Source organism: Syngnathoides biaculeatus, chromosome 4, assembly GCF_019802595.1.
Source record: "Syngnathoides biaculeatus isolate LvHL_M chromosome 4, ASM1980259v1, whole genome shotgun sequence".
Taxonomy (NCBI): domain Eukaryota; kingdom Metazoa; phylum Chordata; class Actinopteri; order Syngnathiformes; family Syngnathidae; genus Syngnathoides; species Syngnathoides biaculeatus.
The window spans coordinates 14,331,317-14,358,575 of record NC_084643.1 but is presented as its reverse complement, the minus strand read 5'-3'; the positions used below and the strand labels follow the sequence as shown (position 1 = coordinate 14,358,575).

Genomic DNA, 27,259 nt, shown 5'->3' with positions numbered 1-27,259 from the left:
AATCAGAACAAGCACACATTTCCTCCATTCTTCAGACATCTTCCCATCCGCTATTATTCTGTTGAATAAGTTGGTCAAAAACTCCACAGCCACATCTCCAAATTGCTTCCATACCTCCACCGGTATGTAATCAGGACCAACTGCCTTTCCATTTTTCATCCTTTGTAGTGCCTTTCTTACTTCCCCCTTACTAATTATTGCCACTTCCTGGTCTTTCACTCTTGCCTCTTCTACTCTTCCTTCTCTCTCATTTTCTTCATTCATCAACTTCTCAAAGTATTCTTTCTATTTAGCACACTACTGGCACCAGTCAACACATTTCCATCTCTATCCTTAATCACCCTTACTTTCTGCACATCCTTCCCATCTCTATCCCTCTGTCTGGCCAACCTGGAGTGATCCTTTTCTCCTTGCGTGTCCAACCTGTACATGTCGTCATATGGCTCTTGTTTCTTCTTCGCCACCTCTATCTTTGCCCTACGTCACATCATGATGAACTACTTTCGCCTCTCCTCAGTCCTCTCGGTGTCCCACTTCTTCTTCACTCACCTCTTTCCTTGTAAGTCTTCCTATATTTTGAGGTTTCACCACCAGGTCTCCTTCTCCATACCCGAAGACACACCAAGTACTCTCCTGCCTGTCTCTCTGATCACCTTGGCTGTCGTAGTCCAGTCTTCCGGGAGCTACTCCTGTCCATTCCAAAAGGCTGGCACCACTAGAGTCATCCTACACACGACCATCCTATGCTGTCGAGCTACACTCTCCCCTCCCACTACTTTTCTGCCAGTGACTTCCTTTGGATTACATCGTCTGCATAAAATGTAGTCCACCTGCATGCTTCTACCGCTGTTCTTATGTCACCCTGTGTTCCTGGCTCTTCTGGAAGAAGGTGTTCATTACTGCCATTTCCATCCTTTATTCAAATTCCACCACCATCTGTCCCTCAAAGTTCCTTTGCTGGGTGCCGTACTTACCCGTCACTTCTTCATCGCCCCTGTTTCCTTCACCAACATGTCCTTCACAATCTGCACCAATCACAACTCTCTTTGTGTCAGGGATGCTCAGAAATACTTCATTTAGTTCCTCCCAGAATTTCTCTTTCAACTCTAGGTCACATCCTACCTGTGGGGCATAGCCACTAATCACATTATACATAACACCCTCAACTTCAAATTTCAGCCTCATCACTCGATCTGATATCACCTCCAAGATATTCTTTGCCAGTTCTTTCTTTAAAATAACCCCGCTTCCATTTCTATTCCCATCTACTCGATGGTAAAATAATTAAAACCCTGCTCCTAAACTTCTCGCCTTACTACCTTTCCACCTGCTCTCTTAGATGCACAATATATCAACCCTTCTCCTAATCATCATATCAACCAACTCCTGAGCTTTTCCTGTCATAGTCTCAACATTCATAGTCCTTATACTCAGTTGTATGCTCTGTGGATTCTTTTTCTTCTGCGGACGAATCTGCATTCCTCCTCCTCTTTGTCTTTGACTCACAGTAGCTGAATTTCCACCGATGCCCTGCAGGTTAACAGTGCTGGGGGCAGGCGTTGTTAACCCGTCCCATGACCAATCCGGTGTGGTATTTCTTTAGATGAACGCTCATATTTGTTTGGCACTGTTTTACGCCGGATGTCCTTCCTGACGCAATTCTATGCATTTAATTCTGGCTTGGGACCGGCCCACAGAATGCACTCCAGAAGTGGTCCCCAACCCTGGGACCGGCACTGGTCTGTGGATCAATTGGTACCGGGCCGCCAAGAAACAATCAATAACTTCCGTTGTATTCATTAACCAAGTCTGAACAATCTTTGATTTAGAAAAATGACCGGATTCTCTTGGTTACATCTTGGTCACTTCAGTGCCAAAATTTACCCCCACAACCTAGCAAAATGAGTAAAAAAAACACATGTTTGGAAAGTTTCTTTTCGAAGGGGAAAAGGCTCAGTGAAGAGACAAAAGAAGAGCCTACAACTTCCATGAAAAGAGCGTTATTAACAACATCGAAGCATCTGCCCTTAACTCACGGCTTTTCGAGGAGTTTTTTGGACATGGAGTCCACACAGCTTCTCTTATACATTGAAAGAAGAAGTTATCCATAGGGAAATCGTTCATAAGAGTGTTTGAATTACGAGAGCCGCTGCAAAGATTTCTCTCAGAAGTCCCTACCAGCAGCATAATCATTCTCCCAGCTGGTGCACGATCACCTGTCTTTGCTATTAAAAGAGTTAGAGCACGACTTCCCAACCAAAAAGGACCTACAAACTGCTAAGGGATGGATCTGTGACCCATTTATCAACAAACAAGATGAATTCTGCATATCTGTGCAACAAGAAGATCAACTGCTGAAGATCGCAAATGACTGTGGCTTTAAAGATATTTTCGAGAGAGCAACTCTGCCCATGTTCTGGTTTAAAGTCATCGCAGAATACCCAGAGATCCCCACTGAAAACCCTGTTGCCATTTCCGACATCTTATCTGTGTGAAGTGGAGTTTTCTGGAGTGACAGCAACCAAAATAAAACAACGGAATAAACTGGACTTAAAGGTCAAGTGTTATGAAATTGATGATTTTTGGTATATTATGAATGGAAAACCCCACAGCCAATATCGTCCCGTGTTTTTTCACCACAAAACATGATTTTAACGTATACAGCTTTTTGTAACTCCCGCCATGAAAATCCTCTCGAAGGATTTGTTTTCGAGAAGAAGCAGGGAGTGACGTACAGGACAGAGGCACCCCCTAGTGAACTCGTTTTTTTCCATTAGTTTTACCTCCGGGAAGGTAGCTCGTTGTTCCTTCGTGTTACCAAAATGCCGGCTCATTACATTGCTGGACATTGCTTGAACACTCGGGAGAATGGATTTAGCCTTCATAAGTTTGCAAGAGACCTGGTTCGTTGTGAAAAATGGATTGCACGGGCGAAGAGGACGAGAGCTTCGTGGGTTCCAAATAACAGATAGGGAGTAATGCGCCCCGGCTCGACAGTGTTCAACAAGTACTGCGGCGGCTTTTAACACACCCCTAAAAGCAGCATGGCTCGGCTCCACCTCCTCCTTTTATGCCACAACGCGCAGAAAATCAGCCACACCGGCTGAGGCGCTGCGTTCGGCGGTCACTGCTTCTGCGAAGGCTCCGTGTTGCAGTGATGGCTCAACTCCGCCGCGGAAGTGGATCGGTCAGGGATGAGGTTTGGCCGTGATCGCGTATAATCTGAACATGGCTTGAAAGAATAGTGTAATATTGCCCCGAGGGCTCGAAACAAAAATGTAATATTGCACCGGTGACTTCACTCGGTTGTGTGGTGTTCTCCTTTTCGCCGTGTCAGACGGGGCGCGTTTGTCTCCCATAGTTAGGGTGCACCGCGTGTTTTCATTTGCGAATGTCCGGGTGACGTTACGGACGGAGGACGCAGCCAATATGGCAACCACTTGGATATCGTAGAATGACACTTCTGCAACTTTGCGCATGGATGACGCGCTCTCCACTTACATTAATTTTTTGTATAGACATTGAATTGAATAATGTTATGTATTTTTCATTACAATATCTATTTTAGAATGTTTATAGAGATGACACCCGGGCTTTAAGCAACACATTTCGGGGTCATTGTCCCCCATTACCCGCAGATGGGACCATCTCCATCTCGTTGCGTTATGGTGAGTTAAAATTTTCATGCACTTTAAAGTCATTTTTGTGGCGTATCTGTATCTTATTTTGAAGGCATGTTTAAACATTGTTATAGTGACGAGTCAGAGCGTTAGCGTTGTGGTAGCCAACAGAGTGAATTGAGGTAGAGGGGAGAGGAGAGGAGATGGTTCAAACTGACCAATTTATTTAATGTGTTGCAAAATGGAGTGTTGAATAATTTTTTTAAAAATAGACCTGTTGTGTGGCTACGTATAGATAAAAGAGAGAGAAATGTTGAATTGCTGGTTCTCATTCTTTATTTTTCCATGTGTATTTTTATGTTTTATTTATTTCATTATTATTATTTATCATCATGTTTATTATATTCAATTGTCAATACAAACGATATTAAATACAAACAATCTACATAACACCCCCCCCCCCACACACACACACCCCCGGTCCGTGGTAAACATTGTCAAGCATTGACCGGTCCGCGGTGATAAAAGGTTTGGGGGCCACTACCCTACAGCACAGATTGCACTGGCTTGTGCCCCCTGAGGGCTGCATTGTATACCAGTCCACATATTTTAAACAAAGACAGAATAATTGTATTTTTGAAAAACAAAATTGAAGTAGTAACATTGAGTCTCTGTTTTGATGCTGATGCGTCCCATCTCCCTCAATCTGTCTGTACAGGTACTCTGAAACAAGGAAATCACACTTTTCCCTTCAAGTTTATGATTCCAGGTAGGAGTCTCAACTCTGTCAGTTCGTATGATACTCACACAAACAAATTCTTGTGTTTTGATGGTCAGTGCCTTTCCTCTACCTTCAAAAAGCCAAAGTAAGTATAGACATGTTTGGTTTGTAGATAAGCCCCCCTAACTCCTTGAGAAATCAAATGGACATTTTCTCGTCACCCACTCCTAATCATACTTTTACAGCAACTTTCCTTGATTAGGACCTGACGAGACTGTTCTTGTAGATGATTTTCAAAACGTTCCTGTGTGTGTGTGTATATATGCAGTTACTAATGGTGTAGTGGTGCACACGCCTGACTTTGGTGCGGGCAGCGTGGGATCTGCTGCCGCCCAGTGATGGTGTCGATTATCTGCCATGTAATTGACTGGCGACAAGTTCAGGGTTTAGTCTGCCTTTTGCCCGAAGCTCGCTGGATTAGGCTTTGGCTCTCCCGTGATCTTTGTGAGCATAAGCGGCTTGGATAATGGATGGATGGATGGATGGATGGATGATATACATGTGGCATGGTGGTGCAGCTGTAGGGAGTTGGCTTCGCCGTTCTGAGGATTGGGTTAGAAATCCTGGGGCCACCTGTGTGGAGTTTGGATTAATTGGAGACTGTAAATTTTACCCTGCCTCCTGCCTGATGACAGCTGGGATAGGCTCTGGTACTCCCGCGACCCTTGTGAAGATCAGCACCTCAGAAAATAGATGGATGGATAATCCCTAAGAACGAATGTGGGGTGTGTGTTTTCTGTTAACTCGAATTGTATAGCTAAATCAACTATTTTGACTATCCTCAAAATTAAAATGTAATAAAAGGTAGGGAGTGTTTCCAAATGAGAGACTAGCATTACAAAACAAAGGCCAGATATAACCGCAAAAATTGAGAAGCTACTGGAGAATTACCCAGTTAAGTCAAAAAGGGTGACTTCGGTGTACATTTTCTCCTTCCTTCTCGAGTCCCTCTGTTCCCATCACACCGTGACCAAAAAGGTAAATGATACATTTAAGTTGCTTTAATTTATGTATTTTGTTTAAAAACAGGGTGTACATGTTATTACATAAGTACAAATTAAAATAGTATATAACTAAACTATTTGGAGGTTTGGAACAGATTAAGCTCATTTATATTATTTCCTATGAAAAAAATGTTTCAGGGGTTGAACAAATCTGATTTTGAACACTTCACAAGAACAAATTGAAGTCTGAGGTTCAACTGTGTGTATATATATATCCATCCATCTATTATGTGAGCCATTTATCCACGCAAGGGCCGTGGGAATGCTGGAGCCTATCGAAGATATCTGCAGGCAGGAGGTGGGGTACACCCTCGACTGGTTGCCAACTAATCTTAGAGTACATAGAGACAAACAACCAGTCGCACTCATAATCACACCAATAAGAAATTTCGACTCTCTAATTGTATGTTTTGGGGATTTGGGAGGAAAACGGACTGCTAGGTGAAAACCCATGCAGGCACAGTGAGAACATGCAAACTCCACACAGGTGGGGTCAGCATTTGAACCGTGGTCCTCAGAACTATAAGGCAGTTGCTCCAACCAGTCTTGGATGAATATATCAAAAAAAAAAAAATTCTAGGCTTATATTCCAATACAAAATAAAGCTATAACTATGACAGTGTGACTGTCCAGTTTTTTAACTAAAGCAAGCGATACAAGTAATTTGCTGAACAAAGAACACTTTCACTCCCAGTGATGGAGTGTCCCCAAACGCACATTGTGAATGCTAACATAAATGGAACATGGACTGAATTTTTTGCCAAATATGGCATTTGTCTCCTGACATAGTCTCGTATATCGTGTGCTCAGGTGAATTTTGTCGTTGGAGTGTTGAAACAATTGGCACTTTCGAATGAAAATCAAGTTTAGTTTGAAAACCATTCACAGACTCCAGAATGAGCGTGTTCTCAATAACCTTCTTTGAGTAGAAATGAACTAAGTTCAGTTCCGGTTCAGCCAAAATCTGAATGGGTGCATGAACTTTACTTCATTTAACTTGTTTAGATACAACACTGAACACTAACCCACCCTCAACTGGTCACCAGCCAATTGCAGGATAAAGTTCAACATATAAGGAACTTTATATAGTGAGCAGAAAGTAAGGAATAAGTGAAAGATTCTCAAAAGCGAGACCAAGCAACCAGTGTTAATAAATTTGCAATTTGGTCATGATATAGAGCGCGTGCACGTGATGTCACAGTTTGCATGGCACCAGTTTGCTGGTCAAACCTAGCTGCTCGGCAGTGCGGTAGTCGTTGAACCGGAGCAGATTTTTCAAATTGCTTGAGAACTGTTGTGCTGTTTGTTGTCACAATATACAAAACAGTTATTCAACGATATCATTCCATAGAATACCATCTGAAAAGATCAAGGGATTGCCGGTCAAACAAAAATGCTCCTCAGTACAGGAGTCGTTGAACTGGAGCAGATTTTTCACAATGCCCGAGACCTATTGGGCAGTTGATTGTCACTATAGATGAGACAGTTCTTCAAGTAGATCATTCTATGGAATACCATCTGAAAAGAAAAGAAAAGATAATGAATTTCGGCAATCAAACAGGATGGATGGTGTCCCATGAAATACACATGCCTGTGTGGCGAAAATTTCATTTCAAGTGGAATTATTCTTCCCAATCTCAAATTAAGAAGTATTTATAATGACAGGCTGACTCATTTGAGAATAATGCATATTTAAAAAAAATCGTCTGTCACAGAGGTTTACGGAGGTAAGCGTGTGGCAGTAATACACTTCCATGTGCGGAGGAGACAACTCCCTGTCCTAATTTTTTTTCCCAATCATGGTTAATGAATGCGAGTTTGTGTAAAACCAGGTGTCATTTATTTAAATATTGGTTTTTGTATTGAAAAAATCTGAGTGGGTCCATCTCGATGTGGAATTTTTTCCTGGTTGAAAACAGATCCAGCAATGAAGTATTTGTATGCATCCAGATTTTTATACGCTTTTTAACTCTTCTATGTAAATCTCCACGACTTATTCACCAGATACTTGTATATACTCAGTTGTCCAAGACAGGGAAGCCAATTAACAGTCAAATTTCTTATCAGTGAAAACATCAATTTTGGCATTAAATATGGATCGTCTATGCCAAGTGTCTCTAATTTTTCCACGTAGCTTCGTTTATTATCACCTTCTAAATGTTTAACGGTATCGGACAAAACTCTGGGTGTCGGGCTATAAGACATTTTGGTTTTGTCTCAACAGAATTAACTTTCAACAATGCTATGTTTGATCAGCAATGTGGCGATGTACACCAAAAGACTTCCTCACAGATGTGGTCAGAGGAGCTAATATTCACTCCTCCCTGTTGTAAACCATTTGCTATTATAACTCCCATGCACCCTCGAGGACCCTTCCGAGGGTGTAGAGCTGGTCCACTGTTCCACAGTCGGGATGAAAACCACATTGCTACTCCTGAATCTGAGATTCGACTTCCTAACCCACCCTCCTCTCCAGCACCCCTGAATAGACTTACTACGGTTAAAATTACGAGGCTGAGGAGTGTAGTCTCCCTGTTATTGGAACACAGCCTCCGGACTCCCTTCTAAAAAAGGGGGAAAACCACCCTAGTCTCGCAATCCCGAGGCACTGTCTCCGATGTCCACGCAATGTTGCAGAGGCGTGACAACCATGACAGCCTCACAAAATCCAGAGCCCAGGGCTTTGCCACCGAGGAGCTTTTTAACCACCTCTCGAACTTCAAACTCAGAGAACCCCGACTCTGGTGTGTCAGTGGAATTGAGGTCTTCAAAGTATTCTCCCTACCGACTCACAACGTCCCGAGTCAAGGTCAGCAGCGCCCCATTTTCACTTTACGCAGTGTTCATGATGCACTTCTTCCCCCGACTGAAACGGCAGATAGTGGACTAGAATTTCCACAAAGCCATCCCGAAGTCTTTCTCTATGGCCTCACCGAACTCCTCTCATGCCCGTGTTTTTGCCTCCGCGACCACCAATGCTGGATTCCGTTTGGCCTGCCACTACCCATCAGTTTCCTCAGTAGTCCCACACGCCAGAAATGCCAGATAGGACTCCATCTTCAGCTTGACAGCATCCCTCACCGTTGGTGTCCACCAATAAGCTTGAAACACTGACCACCTTACAGCCACAACTCCGGTCTGCTGCCTCAGCAATGGAGGTGCAGAAAATGGTCCATGGTTGGACTCAATGTCCCCCGGATCATGAGCAAAGTTCTTCCGCAGGTGGGAGTTTAAACCTTTTCTAACAGGGGATTCTGCCAAACTGTGCCAGTTCCCAGCAGATGCTAACAATACCTACGAGCCTGCCTTATCAGACCGGCATCTTCCCCCACCATTGGAGCCAACTCACCACCAGGTGGTGATAAGTTGACAGCTCTGCCCCTCTCTTCACTCAAGTGTCCAAGACACGCGGTCGCAAGTCCAGTGACACAACCAAATACTGAAGTTGATCATCGCACTGCGACCTAGGGTGTCCTGGTGCCAAATGCACATGTGAACACCCTTATGCTTGGATGTGGTGTTCAAAATGGATAACCCCTGATGAGCATAGAAGTCAAGTAACAGAACACTGTTCAGGTTCTGTTCGAGGGACGGGGGGTAGCATTCTTCCCAATAAAACCCTTACACGTCTCACTGTCACATGAGCATTGAAGTTTCCCAGCAAAACGATGGAGTCCCCAGTGGGAGCTCCAACACTCCCTCTAAGGATTCCAACAAGGGTGGGTCCCCTGAACTGTTTTGTGCATCGGCACAAACAGTCAGGACCGGTCCCCACACCCGAAGGCAGAAGGAGGTTACCTTCTTGTCCACCAGGGTGAACCCCAGCGTACAGGCACTGAGCCGGGGGGCAGTAGATATACCCACACCTGCTGGGCGCCTCTCACCATGTGCAACTCCAGAGTGGGAGATAGTCCAACCCCTCTCAAAAGGACTGGTATCAGAGCCCAAGCCAAGCGCGGAGGTGAGAGTCTGATGATAGCTAGTCAGAACTTTTCAACCTCACACACCAGCTCAGGCTCCATTCCTGCCAAGAGAGGTGACATTCCATATCCCTCAAGACAGCTTCTCTAGATGGGGATCGGATCGCCAAGGTCCCTTGGTTTTGGTCACCACCCAGCTCACACTGCACACAATCCCTATGGCCCTTCCCACAGGTGGTACCCCATGGGAAGAGGGAGCTTTCGGGCTGTGCCCATCTGAGTCACATAGGTGCTGGCCCGGCCACCAGGCAGTCGCCTTCAAGCCCCACCTCCAGGCCTTGCTCCAGAGCGGACTCCCAGGTGACCCATGTTCGGGCAAGGGAAACCTAGATCCAATATTTGTATTTGTTATAGGGGTTTAAGGAGTCATACTTTTCCTGGTCCATTTTCTTGGACGTTTTGCTGTGGGTGACCATACCAGGGACATGAAGCCCCAGATAACTTTGCTCCAAGGATCACTGGGACACACACCATGATAAGGTGACTGCTCAAGGAGGGGTTGTGTGCTTTCTATTTTCAAATCCATTTGTTAGATGCCACAGAGGATCAGCTCGATGGAAAAAAATTACTGTACCAAAAATAGCATGTTTGAGACTCCGGAGACTTGTCGTATTCTTTTTAGACACCACCACCATTTGTATTCTCTTTATTCAGAGCTCTAAACGGCAGTATCCGCTAAATCTAGGTTCCACTCCAATTGACGTTAGTGCTTCCATTAAAATTATTCAAAATGATCACAGTACCGCTCTAAAGCATATTTTACTTTTTTCCAGGCTCTGCTCCAACATCATTTGAGGGCAATTATGGTAGGATACTATATCGAATAAGAGCTTTCATTGACACACCACGCTTTACCAAAGACTACACCACAGAGAAAGTGTTCTACCTGTTGGACCCCCTCAACCTAAACAAGATTCCAGACATATGGGTGAGTCATGAACTGTATTCATCTTGCTTTTAAAATACACAAAACGACCACAATTATTGGGCCACTTGCCTTTCATTCAGATGACCACAGGAAAGCAGCTCAGTACCCTCCACACAGGTCGTTCTTCAATTACAGGGCTAAGACATTGACAGACAACTATTCACACTCACATTTGCACGCCAATTTGTAGATTTTAGTTGCTTATCCTATGTTTTACCAGTTTGATGATAATCTCACTGAAAGCAAAATCTTTTTTTTTTTTTTTTTTTTTTTTCCCAAGAGACAAAGCCAGTGACTGTATCCTCACAGAGCACAGAATTTAGAGATATGGTCACAATCTTAATGTGACAAAAACTGTATGCCAGCAATGTACTGTAATAGTATATTTCAATGCAGGGACCTTGCTCCTCTTCAGTGATCCAGGAGTTTAGCTACATGCTATTAAAAACTGGCACAGTGATCCTGAAAGCCCAGATTGACAAAAAAGGTTACACACCAGGCCAGATTATTCATCTGTCAACTACCGTCCACAATAAATCTGAGAAGAGGACAGGCAACATAAAAGCCTCCCTGATGCAGGTAAAGCTTTTAATTTAAACTAATTTAATCAAATACACTCTCACCACATTTTCAACCATCACTGCAGGTAATTTATTTGTGCTTGCAATGATACAATCTCGTGAATATAATCTGATCACAGAGGTGTTTCCAAAGTAGAGATTAAATTGTATTAAAAAAAAATATGATCACGGCCAGAATATCCACAATTATCATGGTACAGTATTGGTAATGTAAATGTAAACAAAATCAAAACTACTCTGAAAGTTGAAATTTGAATACATAAAATACAAACTCAAAAACCCTTTGTATTTTTTTTTATATCAGTATTTCGATCTAGCGAGTTGTTCAAAAAGTGAATTTTTACCGTTGCAAGACTCCACAAAATCTGGACCAAGTAAAATTTTGCAGAGAGAAAAATCTGATACTTTCAGAAAATGATACTCTGTACTTAAAATTTTAGATTATATTAAACCTATTGCAAATTTGCAACCCCTGCCCGGAAAGGGTTAAGATTACTACTTTGACAGGCCTCGGTTGAAAACTGTCTCGATTCAAAACCAATGCTTCTCAGCCAAAAGAAAATCCATTTTCATGGAAACAATGCTCATGATCATAAAAATATCAGAGAAAGGAAAGACAAGGTATATACAGAAAGCCGGCCTACCCATATCAGAAACCACCTTTGCTTCTGTTGCCGTAAATCCTTGCTCCCTTGGACCAGCTGCCTCCGTTCTTAGATGGGTAGGTCAGAAGCTGGCTCACTACTGAGCAATCGGGCTAGCCAGCTAGCTCTTTGGCATGAGCATCCCTGCAAGTCCTTGGGCTTGGCTATCAGACCCCTCCTTGCCCCTGCCGTGATCATCATATCGATGGAATGTTTCAGCTATTTGCATCCATCCATCTGTCCGTTCGTCAACAAAATAAGACGGCGTACTTGCACACAATCTATTCGCAGTTGGTCAAAATGACGTCGACCGTGCACATCCATTTTCTATCATACATAGCCTTACTAGGGTCGCGGGTTCGCTGTTGCTAATCTTAGCTGACTGTGTGCCGGATATAGGACACCCGCAGTTGGTCGCCATCCACTTGCAGGGTACATAAAGAAATCGCAGGGCACACTTAGACAAACATTCACACATGCACTCCTATGGCCAATTTAGAGTAGTCAGTAAACTTGGGCATGTTTTTGGAATGTAGTATACCTGGAGAAAACACACAGGCACGAGTAGATTTTGTAAACTGCACACAGGCGAAGCCAAATGTGAATCCAAATCCTCAAAAATGTGAGGAAAGTGAGTCATACACCATGCTGCCCTATGAAAATCCTGAAATATATTTAGTATTTTTTTTTTTAATAAGTGCGGTATGGCAGTAGTTGCAGCTGTTTTCAGAATAGAGTATGATATTCTCAAGGCCTCTTTATAGTTGCATGTCCGGCGACCGCGCTGGTATCACTGCAGCTTAGTTTGCCTTTCTACTCCAGTGCATCCACCCACACAGTATTGAAAATGTTCTTCAAGTCAGGGGTGTCACTACAGCTGTTCTTAGCTAGGTCGACACTAAGTGGAGTTTCTTCAGTACATTTTGGTCATTTCCTGTAGCCATTTTTAATTTCCTTTCTGTAACAAGGAACAAAACCACAACAATGGCATGGAACAGTGATTGATCAAATAGACAAATGACCAGATGACACATTTATTAATGTTGCAAAATTGATCGAGAAGGTGGCAGCATAGGTGGTATGTGAAGCCAGGAAGAACAGTGAGTACGTCATCACAGCATGTTACTAAAGCGGGCCAATCACGAGAGGAGCTCTGCGGTTTTTCTTTGCAGCAAGTTTTTTTTTTATCTGTGCGCAGTTGGTTATGCACAATCTATGCAGATGTGATGCGCGGGGCAATGTGCAGGTCATGTGATATAATGCGGGCATTGTTGACTGCGGGACTATAAAGTGGCCTTTTGACTCTTTCTAATTTGAGTAAGAAAATTATGTTTCGATGATGCCTTTTTCAGGCCCACTCGAATACCAATTCGAATCACCACCGATTTTGTGCACCGCCCTACTTGTTAAGCAATGTCTTACTGCGTCCTTTTCTTTCAGAGAGTAACCTATCAGACAAAAAGACCTATCCATGATGTGAGGGCCATTGCAGAGTTGGAAGGAGGTCAAGTTAAGGCTGGCAAGGAGTTGGAGTGGAAGGAGCAGATAATTGTTCCTCCTCTTCCTCAGTCGTCCCTTTTTGGCTGTGAACTTATAAAGATTGAATACCTTGTTAAGGTAAGAAAAACCTTTTGACTCCTTCTACCCAATGACACTGTGCAAAGTTTTCAGACCTTTTGAACTTTTCCACATTTCATCACCGTAGAATCCCAAATGTATTGATTTTTTTTTTTTTTTTTTTTCATTTTTTTTTCATTTTTTTTTTTAATAACCACTACATTGGATGGACATTGTGGCCAGACATTTCTGAAATCTGGCAAATGTAAGCACATGTCGCTTAACATAACCTCCAGTCTCTCAAACATTCCCCATGAAACATAACCCGTGGCTGCAAAGGTCTGTTAGTATGTACTATAAGTTGCGAGTACATCTGTTCTTTTCATTAGTTTGGAAGCTGAAACAAATATTTAAAGGGGACATATGACAGGAAATGTACTTTTAATTGCTTGTATGCAAATTTTTGGGTTTCAGGGCTGTCTACCAAACATCTATTGTGAAATTATTTCCTAAATAGAGTGTAATATACAATGGAAACAGGTTTAGTTCGTGGACCACATTTACCCGAATCTCAAGTGGGCCTGACCAGTATATCAACGGCCTGATAAGCTCTAAATAATGTATTTATTTTTTGGAACGATTTTTTTTGGGGTGCACATACATCATAACAACCTGTAAGAAAATATTCAAATTTTTTCACATTGATTATTGCAAATCTTGTTTAAAATCATATGAGCAACCTCAAATCTCAGAAAAAGTATTGCCATTTCAACAATATTATGAATGTTTTCATTTACTTGAAAGGGTTCAGTGATTCATCACACTTTACAAACTAAAGTGGGAACTTTTCTTAATGTATCCCTGTCTTGTCAATGCATTCAGGCAGATTGACAAAGTGAAACCATAAAAATTAAGAAAACAAACCTATGAGCTATGTCTATGAAGATCATACATGTCCATTTTAAATGCAAAGCAGAAAGTTGAATTACCTGCTTATTTAATAGTCACGAGTACTTTGCCATAAAAAGCTGAAAACACGAACACTGAATCTGTATCTTTTTTCCCTTTTGGCTTGTCCCACCAGGGGTCACCACAGCATATATACAGTGAAGAAAATTAGTGTTTGAACACTCTGCGATATTGCAAGTTCTCCCACTTAGAAAAACACTTGGAAATCATGGAGGGGTCTGAAATTTTCATCGTAGGTGCATGTCAACTGTGAGAGTTAATCTAAAAAGAAAAATCCAGAAATCACAATGATTTTTTTTTAAATGATTTGTGTGATACAGCTGCAAATAAGTATTTGAACACCTGAGAAAACCAATGTCAATATTTGGTACAGAAGCCTTTGTTTGCAATTAGAAGTCAAACGTTTCTTGTAGTTGTTCACCAGGTTTGCACACACTGCAGGAGGGATCTTGGCCCACTCCTCCACACAGATCTCCTCTAGATCAGACAAATTTCTGGGCTGTCACTGAGAAACCCGGAGTTTCAGCTCCCGCCAAAGATTTTCTATTGGGTTTAGGTCTGGAGACTGGCGAAGCCACGCCAGAACCTTGATCTTGTTCTTATGGAGCCACTCCTTATTTTTTTCCTGGCTGTGTGCTTCTGGTCATTGTCATGTTGAAAGACGAAGCCACGACCTCAAACTTAAGACAGGCCTTGACTTGTGCTGGTTTAAGCAGGGGAACTTTCTGTCCCATGCATGATTTCAAACCATGACGTCTTAATGTATTACCAACAGTCACCTTGGAAACGCTGGTCACAACACGTTTCAGGTCCTTGATCAAGTCCTGTCGTGTAGTGCTGGGCTGATTCCTCACCTTTCTAAGGATCATTGAGACCCCACAAGGTCATATCTTGCATGGGGCTCCACTCCGATTGAGATTGACCGTCATGTTTAGGTTCTTCCATTTTCTCATGATTGCTCCAACAGTGGACCTTTTTTTCCACCAAGCTGCTTGGCAATTTCTCCGGAGCCCTTTCCAGCCCTGTGGAGTTGTACAATATTGTCTCTGGTGTCTTTGGACAGCTCTTTGGTCTTGGCCCTGTTCCAAGTTTGAGTCTTACTGATTGCATCGGGTGGACAGGTGTCTTTATGCAGTTAACGACTTCACACTGGTACATCTGATTCAGGATAATACATGGAGTGGAGGTGGACTTTCAAAGGCAGACAAACAGGTCTTTGAGGGTGAGAATTCTAGCTGATAGACGGGTGTTCAAATTCTTATTTGCAGCTGTTTCACACAAAAAAATCGTTAAAAAAATCATACATTGTGATTTCTGGATTTTTCTTTTTAGATTATCTCTCTCACAGTAGACATGGACCTACGATTAAAATTTCAGACACCTCCATGATTTCTAAGTGGGTGAACTTGCAAAATAGTAGGGTGTTCATATACATATTTTCTTCACTGTGCGTCAAAATCCTGTTCTCTTAACACCAACTATCGTCATATCTTCACAACATCAATGAACCTTCTCGTTGCTGGGAACTCCATCCTCATCACCCTTCTACCATTATACTCACACTCTCTCCCCCCTCTGGATGTGTCAAAACCATTGAAGTCTCTCTCTCTCACTTTGTTTCCAAACAATCTAACCTCCGCTGTTCCTCTGATTAGCTAATTTCTAATTTTATCCAACTTGGAGAGTAGAGAGAAGTTCAACATCTTCTTTTCTGCCACTTCAAGCTCCGGTTCCTGTTGTCTCTTCAGTGCAACTGTCTAATCGGTACATAATGGCTGGCCTCACTATTGTCTTATAAACTTTGCCTTTCATCCTTGTTGAAACGTGTCTGTAATATAATACACCTAACTCCTTATGTTAGAATAATTGGAGATAAAGATATCTTATATTTGCTCTCTTGGTTGTTTTTAATGCTTCTTTGCTTGATGTGATACAATCAATAGGCCAATTGGGTGCCATGTAAACTTTTTCTATGATGTGCTTAAACAATGTGATGCAATCACATTGGGTGCTGTGAAAACACCACAGAGTGATGCGGAAGACAACATAAAGATTGACGACCTCGAAAGGATGATAAAGACATTGCAAAGACTCACATAGGCTATTTTTGTCACATTTGCTTTGTTTGTAGCATTTGCTTTATTGTGATGCGGACCGCGCTCAGGAATAAAAATGAGGATTTGTGGAAATGTGATTAGAACAGGTTGGATATTGTGAAAGAGACACGTCCCACTTTTTCCTTGTGAGCAAAAAGTTCCTGTTGTTTTCCTTCCATGAGAAATTATACTTTAAATGTCCTGGGTTAGGTAACCCTGGCTCTCAAAGGATGCTATAACTGGACACGTCACTGACCATGTCCCTGACTAAGCTCCCTGACTAAGCAAGAGGCTGCGTAAACCTGACACCTTCCACCATCTGTTCCAACCTGGTTGGATATGTTTCTTCACTTTCTTACCACACTCACCATTGCTCTGGATGGTTGACCCCAAGTATTTGAAGTCCTCTGTCCTTGCTATCTCTTCTCCATGTCGCCTTATTCTGGCCCCTCCACCCATTTCATTCATGCACTTATATTCAGTTTTAACTTCAGCAAATTGTCAACCCTCTCCTTTCCAGTGCATGCCTCCGCCTTTCTAACTGTTCCTCTGACTTCTCCCTGCTTTCAGTGCAAATAATGTAATCTGCAAAAATCATGGTCCACGGGGATTCCACTCAAACCTAATCTGTCAGTCTGTACATCAACACTGCAAACAGGAAAGTGCTCCGGGGTGATTCCTGACACAATCCCACCTGCATCTTAAACTCTTCTCGAAAGGCACACGTACAGCACACCTCACCACAGTTTTGCTACCCTCATATATGTCTTGTACTGTTCTAATGTGCTTCTCTGCCACTCTAGAGTTGGGAAGGCAACACAACAGTTCCTCCCTTGGTATTCTGTCATAAACTTGCTCTAGATCCACAAAGAGACAATGTAGCTCTTTCTACTTTTCTCCCTAGTTTTCCTTCAACATCCTCAAGGCATATAATGCATCTGGGGTAATCTTTCTAGCATGAAACCATACTGTTGCTCGCAAATTCTTACTTCCTGAGTCTTGCCTGCACTACGCTTTCCCATATTTTTGTGTGGCTCATCAATTTATTCCTATATAGTTCCAAGACCTCTGCACATCTCCCTTGTTCTTAAAAAATGGGCACAAGCACACATTTCCTCCATTTCTCAGGCATCCTCCCACCTGCTAGAATTGTGTTAAACAAGCTGGTCAAAAACTCAGCAGCCAGCTCTCTCTGATGCTTCCAGACCTACACAGGAATGTCATCAGGACCAACTGCCTTGTCATTTTCCATCCTCTTCAATGCCTTTCTAAATTCACCCTTACAAATCATTCCCGCTTCCTAGTTCACCACACTTGCCTCTTTTACGCTTCTTCTAATTTTCCTTATTTATCAACTTGTCAAAATATTCTTTCCATCAATTCACCACACTACTGGCACCAGTCAACACATTTCCATTTCTCTCCCAACACCCAATCAGCCGAGCCTGCTGCACATCTTTCTGGCCAACCTGCATATATCTTGTTCTCTCCAGTTTTTAAATGAGCATACATGTCATCATACGCTTCTTGTTTGCCCTACATTACAATGTATTCTTTACTCCTCTTCTCAGTCCTCTGTGTTCTTCTTCGCTAACCTCTTGTATGATTTCCTGTACTTTGAGGTTCCACCACCAAGTGTCCTCTCCTTTTCTGCCTGAAGATACACCATGTACTCTTTGCCTTTTTCTCTGATCACCTTGGTTGTAGAGGTCCAGTCTTCTGGAAGCTCCTCCTGTCCACCAAGAGCCTATCTCGCCTCTTCCTAAAGAACTGCACAACACTCTTCCTTTCTCAGTTTCCATCACATTGTTCGCTGCGCTGCTTTCATTTTCTTAATCTTTCACCCACCACCAGGGTCATCTTACACACCACCATCCTATGCTATCTAGCCAGACCCTACCCTACCAGTAACCACTACCTTACCAGTCTATCTAGTCCACGAGTCGGGAACCTATGGCTCGCGAGCCACACCTGGTTAGTTGGTGGTTGCGTATGGCTCGCAGAGCCCTCATAACGACATACTGTATACAGTAGGGGTGCTCAACGTGTTCATCGCGATCATGAGGCAGTTCTGGTCAATCGCGTGACTGCGTGACGAAAAAAAAGACATCGGCCTGATGTTTTTGTTTTTTTTAACATTTTGAAAGCACATGTAACTTTCTCTAACAACAACCTGCTGCACAGCTTCCAATGACAACCGCACACTCTTATTCGTAGTTTAAATTGCACTGCCCCCTCCTCCGCTCTTAAAGAGGTACACTCATAATTACAAATGTTACAGTCCTTATGCAGCCTATCAGTGTGGTTTATAATGACAGAGTGCATATGCGGTGCCCACCACCGCATATCTTTTTTACATAAAGACATGTCTCTGTCAGCAAGCATTGTTGGCGAGCGCACATAAGTGGGGACAATGCGGGGAAAAAAAAAGTTCAACCTGCAGACCAACTGATTGTGAAAACTTGGAACGCACTTTCATCTCATACGTACCACACACTGCGGTGTGTGAGTATTGCTGTACTGACAATGTTGGGTTCTACCTATGCATATGAAAAGTCTTTCTCATGTTAAATAAATAAATAAATAAAAGTCTCAAAGGCTGCATGAAGTTTAATTTAATGACACATGGAACAGACGACATAGTCATCAGCAGAGAAGTTGCATTAATGGTAAGAAGTACTTTTGTCATCATTGGTTAGCAACATCATAATGTTTTTTTTTAATGCATTTCGAGACTTATTGTACTCTTAAAGTTTTGGTCTTACATAAAATCCACAAATAGACTTGTATTTAGTTTTGAAAATATTGTATGACTCTTTTGGAATTATATTTTAAAATAGTTGCCATTTAAGGCTCTCTCAGCCTAAAAGGTTCCCTACCCCTGACCTAGTCTATCTAGTTATCGACCAGTCTATTGCCGAGGCAGTGTTGATCGATTGCATGACAGCGTGTCAAAAAAAAAAAAAAAACATAAGCCGATCATCCATCTCGTCACTTGATTCAGGTGTGGCTAATATGTCGATCACGTGGACATAAAAGCGCGTTCTAGCAAGCTGGCCTCCTATTTAGAGTCTCTCTCTTGTTTTCTCCACGGCGTAACTCAAGATGTTATTCACACCCAGTGTCACATTGAAACTAAAATGATCACACCACAGCAAACTGAATATCATAACTGAAACTTTTTATATCTGTTTAATTAGGTCAGTTTGAAGTCTCCAAATGTCCTCTTGACGTTACCACTCCACATAGGGAAAGTTCCTTTGGACGACAAGTTCCGGCTGTCCAAAAATGAAGATTGTCTGTCTTCTGCCCTTGTTGAGGATTCATCATCTACCTCAGCTTCTACCAACGCATCGATTTCATCTTCTGTTGCCTCAAAACCTGGGCCTCGTCCTGCTCCTCGGTCCAGACTTTCATATCGTGATACTCCAAGTGCTCCGCCGGCCGAATTTCACCAAGCAGCTGCTGATGTTACACCTATGAGTGGCAGCTTGACCCACAGGTGGCACTCCCAACATGTGTCGCCAAGTGGATTTAGTTATGCTCCTGGCCTCTCTTTCTCTAACAGCCATCAGAATCAGACAGGCTTGAATCCTGAAGGAACTCCAGGCAGTGGTTCCACAAGGACTGCAGCTCCTCTTTCCAGTTTGAACACTGCTAGCCCAGTGTTAACGCCAATTATCCTTCCTCCACACTACGAGACCTCGACATACCCACAAGGTTAGTTGTCGGGTTCTTTTAAGATGTTCTCATAGGTATAGACTAGGGTAAATACAGTGATTGTTTGAATTTAGGAGCTCAGGGTTGGATGTTGAAATACTGCATCCCAAAAATTAAGATTGGCCCTGCAGAGATAAACTCTTTCTTACCACAATTTGACTATGATTCCCCCCACCCTCACTGTTTCATTAGTGAAGAAGCTGCCCCAATAGCCCAATGTTATAAATAAACGAAAAACTGAAGCATGAAGTTTTTAGCATTATCCGCTATTTCCGTCCATTCACCCCTTAATCATAACTATCATTAAAGGGGAGATCCAGTGCTTTGCATGAACAGTGTATCAATAGGTAATGTATTATGTACCCTATTTTGACAATGTGATGTTAAATCCTCTCTCATTTAATAGTATTTTGAGATTTTCATCGACAACAAATTTTCAGTGGCAATGCCATTTTTGTGAGTCACATGATCTACGTGGGCGTATGTGACGTGTACCGTGCCATTCCAAACGCTGGATTACATGGGACACCATTATGCCCAGCGCTGGTAAGTGCGTAAACAAAAGCCCCTGGGAGCTCCGAGCTGGCAGCCCTGGATGGTTCTTCGGACGGGAATGACACAGAGTCTGACAAGCGAGTTCGGCAGGCGAACTTTCAGGTGGCAGATGCCTTTAGATGAGCTTCGGTGGTGGCGGAGGCCTTTAGCCTAGCTTCGGTGTCCGGGGCTAACGGCCTCCGCCCACTTCATTAGCCCCGGACGCCCAAGCTAGGCTAAAGGCCTCCGCCATCACTGAAGCCTGGCTAAAGGTTTCCCCGGACATCGAAGCTCAGCTAATGAGCCGCCGCCGGAGCTCGTGGCCCGCATTTAGCGGAGGCCTTTAGCCTAGCTTTGGCATCCGGGGCTAAAGGCTTCGCTGCCTGGAAGCTCAGCAAGCGACCCGCTGCCAAGCTTGCTTGTCAGACTCTGCATCATTCCCGTCCGAAGAACCATCCGGGGGTGCCAGCCTGGAGCTCCCGGGGGCCTTTTGTTTTTGACCAATCAGATGCAACCTTAAATGCGCATTGACGTCCACCCCCAAGACACTCATCTCCAGTTGGCTAGAATTGACACATAGCCATACAGTGAGAATCTTAGTACCAGCGGGCAGAGAACAATAGCAGAGGAAAAATAGCAGAAAGAAAAAAAATTGCAGCATGAGGGGAGGAAATGAACAGAGATGAAAACAACAAACAACACTTGTCTATAGTCTATCACAAATCTGAAATCTGGAGGAATATATGAAGAGTTCAGACGCAAAAGCAGATATATCCATTTTTCTTGTTTCTGTAGATTCTTTGATGAAATATGGAGGAATATATGAAGAGTTCATACACAAAAGCAGATATATCCAATTTTGTTGTTTCTGTAGATTATTTGATCAAAGAATCTACAGAAACTACAAAAACTGCTATACAGTGGTGCATTGGTTTTCAAACACAATCCGTTCCAGAAGGCTGGTTGAAAACAAATATGTTCGAAAACCGAAGCATGTTCTCCCATTACATTGAATGGAAAATGAAATAATGTATGCTTTAGCCTAGTAGAGTATGCTAGGCTCCCAGCCTTGTCAACCTTTTTTTTTTAACAAAAGTGCAGAATAACTTTAAACAAGCAATAATGAGAGGAAGGAAAAACTATTTTTTTTTTATTTGCACAGAAAGTATGTAACATGTAAAAAAAAAAAAAAAAGTTTTTGAATGAACTTGCCACTAGAGAGAGGGTTAATGGAACAAAAGAAAAAAAGCAATGCAAAACAACAGTTTCAGATGTCTTCGGTGGGGGTGTCTCGCCCCTTTTTCACCAAGAAGTCTGTTTGTTTCTGCCGTCTTTTAAGCACTTTTCTGAAGTGGCTCATAATTATATCATTAACATTTTGCAGTGCTCTGTAACATTCAGATTCATTCAGGTGATGAAGTTCTACAAAATTATGGAATTCGTTCCATTTAGCGCAGATAGCTTTAATAACGGTACTTGAGACATCCTTCCTGCCTTCAGCCTCATCAGATGACATCTCCACCCTTCCTCGCCAACACTATCCCCAGCTCACTGCTGCTCGTTTACAAAAATAAGAAGCGACTTTTCGACTTCCTCCAAGATCTGTGGCCTCTGGTTGGTCAACACGGTTGCTCCTTCAGCAACATCATTTGCTTTGAGTTACATCTTTTCCGTTTTTTTTCAGGGGTGCGTTCGAAAGCACAATAACAAATCTTCATGGGTCAGCTGGTCGGGGTGTTCGAATTCTGATTTTCGTTCAAGAACCAAAGCAAAAAAAATTTTCGTTCGAAAACCGATTTGTACAAAAATCAAGACATTCGAAAACCGAGGTACCACTATATCTGCTTTTGCGTCTGAACTCTTCATATATAGCCTGCATATTTTACCACAGTAAAAATATTTATTCATTCGATTAAAGACATTTCTTCTTTCTTCCCACAGAAATGCATTGCTTAGTCATTCTACTACAGTGCACTGGCATATGTATAGAGATCGTGTACCTATGTCATAAAATCACTTGATTTTTGTTTCCGTCTCCATATTACAGTCAAACAACGCTTGTTGAAAGGTAATTCCGTTGAGACGAAACGAAAATATGTCTTATAGCGCGACACCCGGTTTTTCCGATACCGTTAAACATTTAGGTGATAATAAACAAAGGTACGTGGAAAAATTTGAGGCACTTGGCATAGAGGAACCATATTTAATGCCGAAGTCGATGTTTTGGCAGAAACACTAGCACTACTCATGTTTAGAAATCCCAATAATCCGTCACTATTTTGCAGTTAATTTATTCCTGATCAGTGCACAGATTTAAAAAAAAAAAAAAAAAAAAAATCTTTTGTGTTAAACATTTAGAAGGTGATAATAAATGTAGGTATGTGGAAAAATTGGAGACACTCTGCATACAGGATCCATATTTAATGCTGAAGTCGATGTTTTCACCGATTAAGAAATTTGATTGTTGATTCGCTTCCCTCCCTCAGACAACTGGATATACACATATATCTGGTGAATAAGTCATCGAGATTTACACAAAAGAGTTTGAAAATATATATAAAAGTCTGGACGCATTCAAATATTTCATTGCTGGATCTGTTCTCAATCAGGAATAAATCCCACAAAGTGAGGGACCCACTCAGATTTTTTCAATACAAATACAAAAATTTAAATAAATGACCCCTGGTTTTACGCAAACTCGCATTCATTATCTATGATTTCGAAGAAAACTTTAGGACAGGGAGTCGTCTCCTTCGTACAAGGAAGCGTATTCGTCCCACACGTTAACCTCCGGAAACCTCTCTGTCACGTTTTTTTTTTTTTTTTTTTTAATATGTATTGTTCTGAAATGATTCAATAAATACTTCTTGATAATTTGAGATTGAGAAGAATAATTCCTACTTGAAATGAAATGATCGCTACACAGGTGTGTGTATTTTGTTGGGCACCATCAATCCTGTTTAATTGCTGAAATTCATAGATCTTTTCCGGTCTTTTCAGATGGTATTCGGGAGAATGATATCTTTGAAGAAATTTCATGTCTATTGTGACAACCAACAGCACAATAGGGCCTGGGCATTGTGACTCAGATAATGCCGAGAAGCTTTGTTTGACCGGCAATCCATCGATCATTTCTGGTCTTTTGAGCCGGTATTCTATAGAATGATATCTTTGAAAAACTGTCTCGTCTATTGTGACAACCAACAGCACAACAGGGGTTGGGCAATTAGAAAAATCTGCTTCTGTTCAACGACTTCCCGACTACCGAGCAGCTTTGTTTGACCGGCAATATGGCGCTGTAAAAACGGTGACGTCACACACTTGATCTCTATGGACTTCCTTCCATTCATCTGTGCAGTTCATGTTACATCAAACCTTTATACGGTAATGAAATTATCGTCAGCCTTCAGCTCATGATGTTTGCTGGTTAAAGCAGGGGTGGCCAGACTTTTTTTACCCCAAGATCTACTTTTCAAGCAGCCAGCCTCTCGCGATCTACCGACTGGTGGTTGGGGAGGGGCGTGGGGTGATCTGCACTGTGATCAGATCAGTGTCATCCATTGAATTTACATGGCTCATTAAAAGATTCAGATGACAGCATTTACATTCCCATCAGAACATTTTTAAGAACAATTTTGTTTTTGCAAACTTATAATGAAAATGTCAACAAACAAAAATAAATACATTGCTAACCCAACCAAGCCATCTATGAACTATAAATTTTAAAGGTCGCTTCCAACTTTTTAATTTTTTTTTTTTTAATCCACAGTGATATCCATGTCTTTGTTTCTTGGTGTAAAATTGAATTATTGATTCCAGAATATCTTTAGCAATGCATGTTTACAGCTGAATGATGCTCCCAAACAGTTTTAAGGTTGTCATGTTGCCTCCTATATTTAAAGTATAGAATTAGCGTTTTGTGCACTGCATTGTCTGTGCTTTCATCATTGATCAGGCTGTGCCAAGGTCGAATTTTAACATTACACAAGATCTCATTCTACACTTTCTACTGAGGCTTCAGACCAGAACTTTCTCATTCAAAAAAGAGAAAATCTCATCCAGTTTCACCACGTTTCCTTCTATCATTCACATTCTCTAACAGTCATGGCATCTTAAAGCAGCAGCATTTCTTTTTTTTTTTTACTTTTGCCATTGTTTTCGAGAGTAAACATAAGCAGCATGTCTACGTTCTCTTTGCTCTACGTTGTCCAGACTGTTGCTAACTAAAGGACCGGTGGTGGGCGCTGTCATGATAAACTACCTTGATGGGCTGCATAAGTACAGTAACATTTGTAATTATGAGTGCGCCCCAGCAGCAGGTCGTTGTAAGAGACAGAAATGTCCCCACCCAAAAAAATAGACGTCAGGCTGACGACTTTTTTTTTGGGTGGGGGGCACGCCGTCTCGGGATTGACTAATCTCAATCGACACATTGAGCACCCCTGTTTTAAAGCAAGTAGCTCAATTGCAATTTTGCTAATGTTAGCCTGCTTCAAAAATTGAATCAGCCACAATGTGGTTGCTTTTGGAAGGCAGATTGAGCATCACACTTCTCTTATATTTTTTGCAAAATGCTCATACATTGATAATGTTGGTTAGCTATGGTACTGTACAGCTTTTGTGGTTAAAGTGTATGGAATGTCTAATTTCTAGCGCAAATTATCTTATGTAGACGAAAATATATGTTCAACTGTACCATAAAATGCATAACCTTTTCGATGTTTTTACCAGCAAATCTTCGTCGTCTTCTCCTTTCAGCTTGTCCCGTTAGGGGTCGCCACAGCGTGTCATCTTTTTCCATCTTAGCCTATCTTCTGCATCTTCCTCTCTAACCCCAACTCCCCGAATGTCTTCCTTGACCACATCCATAAACCTTCTCTTTGGTCTTCCTCTCACTCTTTTGCCTGGCAGCTCCATCCTCAGCACCCTTCCACCAATATACTCACTCTCTGGCCTCTGAACATGTCTAAACCATCGAAGTCTGCTCTCTCGAATCTTGTCTACAAAACATCCAACTTTGGCTGTCCCTCTAATGAGCTCATTTCTAATCCTATCCAACCTGGTCACTCCGAGCGAGAACCTCAACATTTTCATTTCTGCTACCTCCAGTTCAGCTTCCTGTTGTTTCTTCAGTGCCACCGTCTCTAATCCGTACATCATGGCCGGCCTCACCACTGTTTTCTAAACTTTGCCCTTCTTCCTAGCAGAGACTCTTCTGTCACATAACACACCAGACACATTCCGCCAGCTGTTCCAACCTGCTTGGACCCATTTCTTCACTTCCTTACCACACTCACCATTGCTCTGGATTGTTGACCCTAAATATTTGAAGTCCTCCACCCTCGCTATCTCTTCTCCCTGTAGCCTCACTCGTCCCTCTCCACCTTTCTCATTCACGCACATATATTCTGTTTTACTTCGGCTAATCTTCATTCCTCTCCTTTCAGTGCATGTCTCCATCTTTCTAATTGTTCCTCTGCATGCTCCCTGCTTTCACTGCATATCACAATATCATCTGCGAACATCATAGTCCAAGGGCATTCCAGTCTAACCTCATCTGTCAGCCTTTACATTACTGCTGCAAACAGGAAGGGGCTCAGAGCTGATCCCTGATGCAGTCCTAGCTCCACCTTAAATTCTTCTGTCACACCTAAGGCACACCTCACCATTGTTCTGCTGCCATCATACATCTCCTGTGCTATTTTAACATACTTCTCTGTCACGCCAGACTTACGCATGCAGTACCACAGTTCCTCTCTTGGGTCTCTGTCATAGGCTTTCTCTAGATCCACAAAGACACAATGTAGCTCCTTCTGACCTTCTCTGTACTTTTCCGCTAGCATCCTCAAGGCAAAATACATCTGTGATACTCTTTCTAGGCATGAAACTATACTGTTACTCGTAGATACTTACTTCTGTCCTGAGTCTAACCTCCACTACTCTTTCCCATAACTTCATTGTGTGGCTCATCAACTTTATTCCTCTATAATTCCCACAGCTTTGAACATCACCTTTGTTCTTAAAAATGGGAACTAGAACACTTCCTCCATTCTTCAGGTATCTTTTCACCCACTAGTATTCTGTTGAATAAGTTGGTCAAAAACTCCACAGCCATCTCTCCAAATTGCTTCCATACCTCCACCGGTATGTCATCAGGACCAACTGCCTTTCCATTTTTCATCCTTTGTAGTGCCTTTCTGACTTCCCCCTTACTAATCATTGCCACTTCCTGGTCCTTCACACTTGCCTCTTCAACTCTTCCTTGTCTCTCATTTTCTTCATTCATCAACTTCTCAAAGTATTCTTTCCATCTATTTAGGACATTACTGGCACCAGTCAACACATTTCCATCTCTGTCCTTAATCACCCTTACCTGCTGCTCCCATCTCTATCCCTGTCTGGCCAACCTGTAGATATCTTTTTCTCCATCTTTCGTGTACAACTTGGTGTACATGTCTTCATATGCCTCTTGTTTAGCCTTTGCCACCTATACCTTTGCCCTACGTCGCATCTCGATGTACTCCTTTCGCCTCTCCTCAGTCCTCTGTGTCCCACTTCTTCTTCGCTAATCTCTTTCCTTGTATGACTCCCTGTATTTTGGGGTTCCACCACCAAATCTCCTTCTCCCCTTTCCTACCAGAAGACACACCAAGTACTCTCCTGCCTGTCTCTCTGAATACCTTGGCTGTCGTAGTCCAGTCTTCCGGGAGCTTCTGTTGTCCATCGAGAGCCTGTTTTACCTCTTTCCGAAAGGCCGCACAACATTCTCCCTTTCTCAGCTTCCACCACATGGTTCTCTGCTCTACCTTTGTCTTCTTAATCTTCCTACCCTACACCAGAGTCAT

General features: G+C 42.4%; 1 protein-coding gene across 4 annotated transcripts in view; it reads left to right on the top strand.

Annotated features, from left to right (window-relative positions):
- Positions 1-27,259, top strand: part of LOC133499994 (arrestin domain-containing protein 1-like) — a 43,596-nt gene that overhangs the window by 8,893 nt on the left and 7,444 nt on the right. For 2 of the 4 annotated variants that reach the window (XM_061818512.1, XM_061818510.1), the window contains 5 exons: positions 4,339-4,389; positions 10,159-10,313; positions 10,710-10,892; positions 12,979-13,155; positions 19,361-19,880. In XM_061818512.1, the coding sequence (XP_061674496.1) occupies positions 4,380-4,389; positions 10,159-10,313; positions 10,710-10,892; positions 12,979-13,155; positions 19,361-19,880 (1,045 nt within the window). In that variant the 5' untranslated portion in view covers positions 4,339-4,379. Of the gene's footprint in view, positions 1-3,568; positions 3,669-4,338; positions 4,390-10,158; positions 10,314-10,709; positions 10,893-12,978; positions 13,156-19,360; positions 19,881-27,259 lie in introns of all 4 variants that reach the window. The other 2 variants (XM_061818513.1, XM_061818511.1) reach the window with 2 other exon arrangements.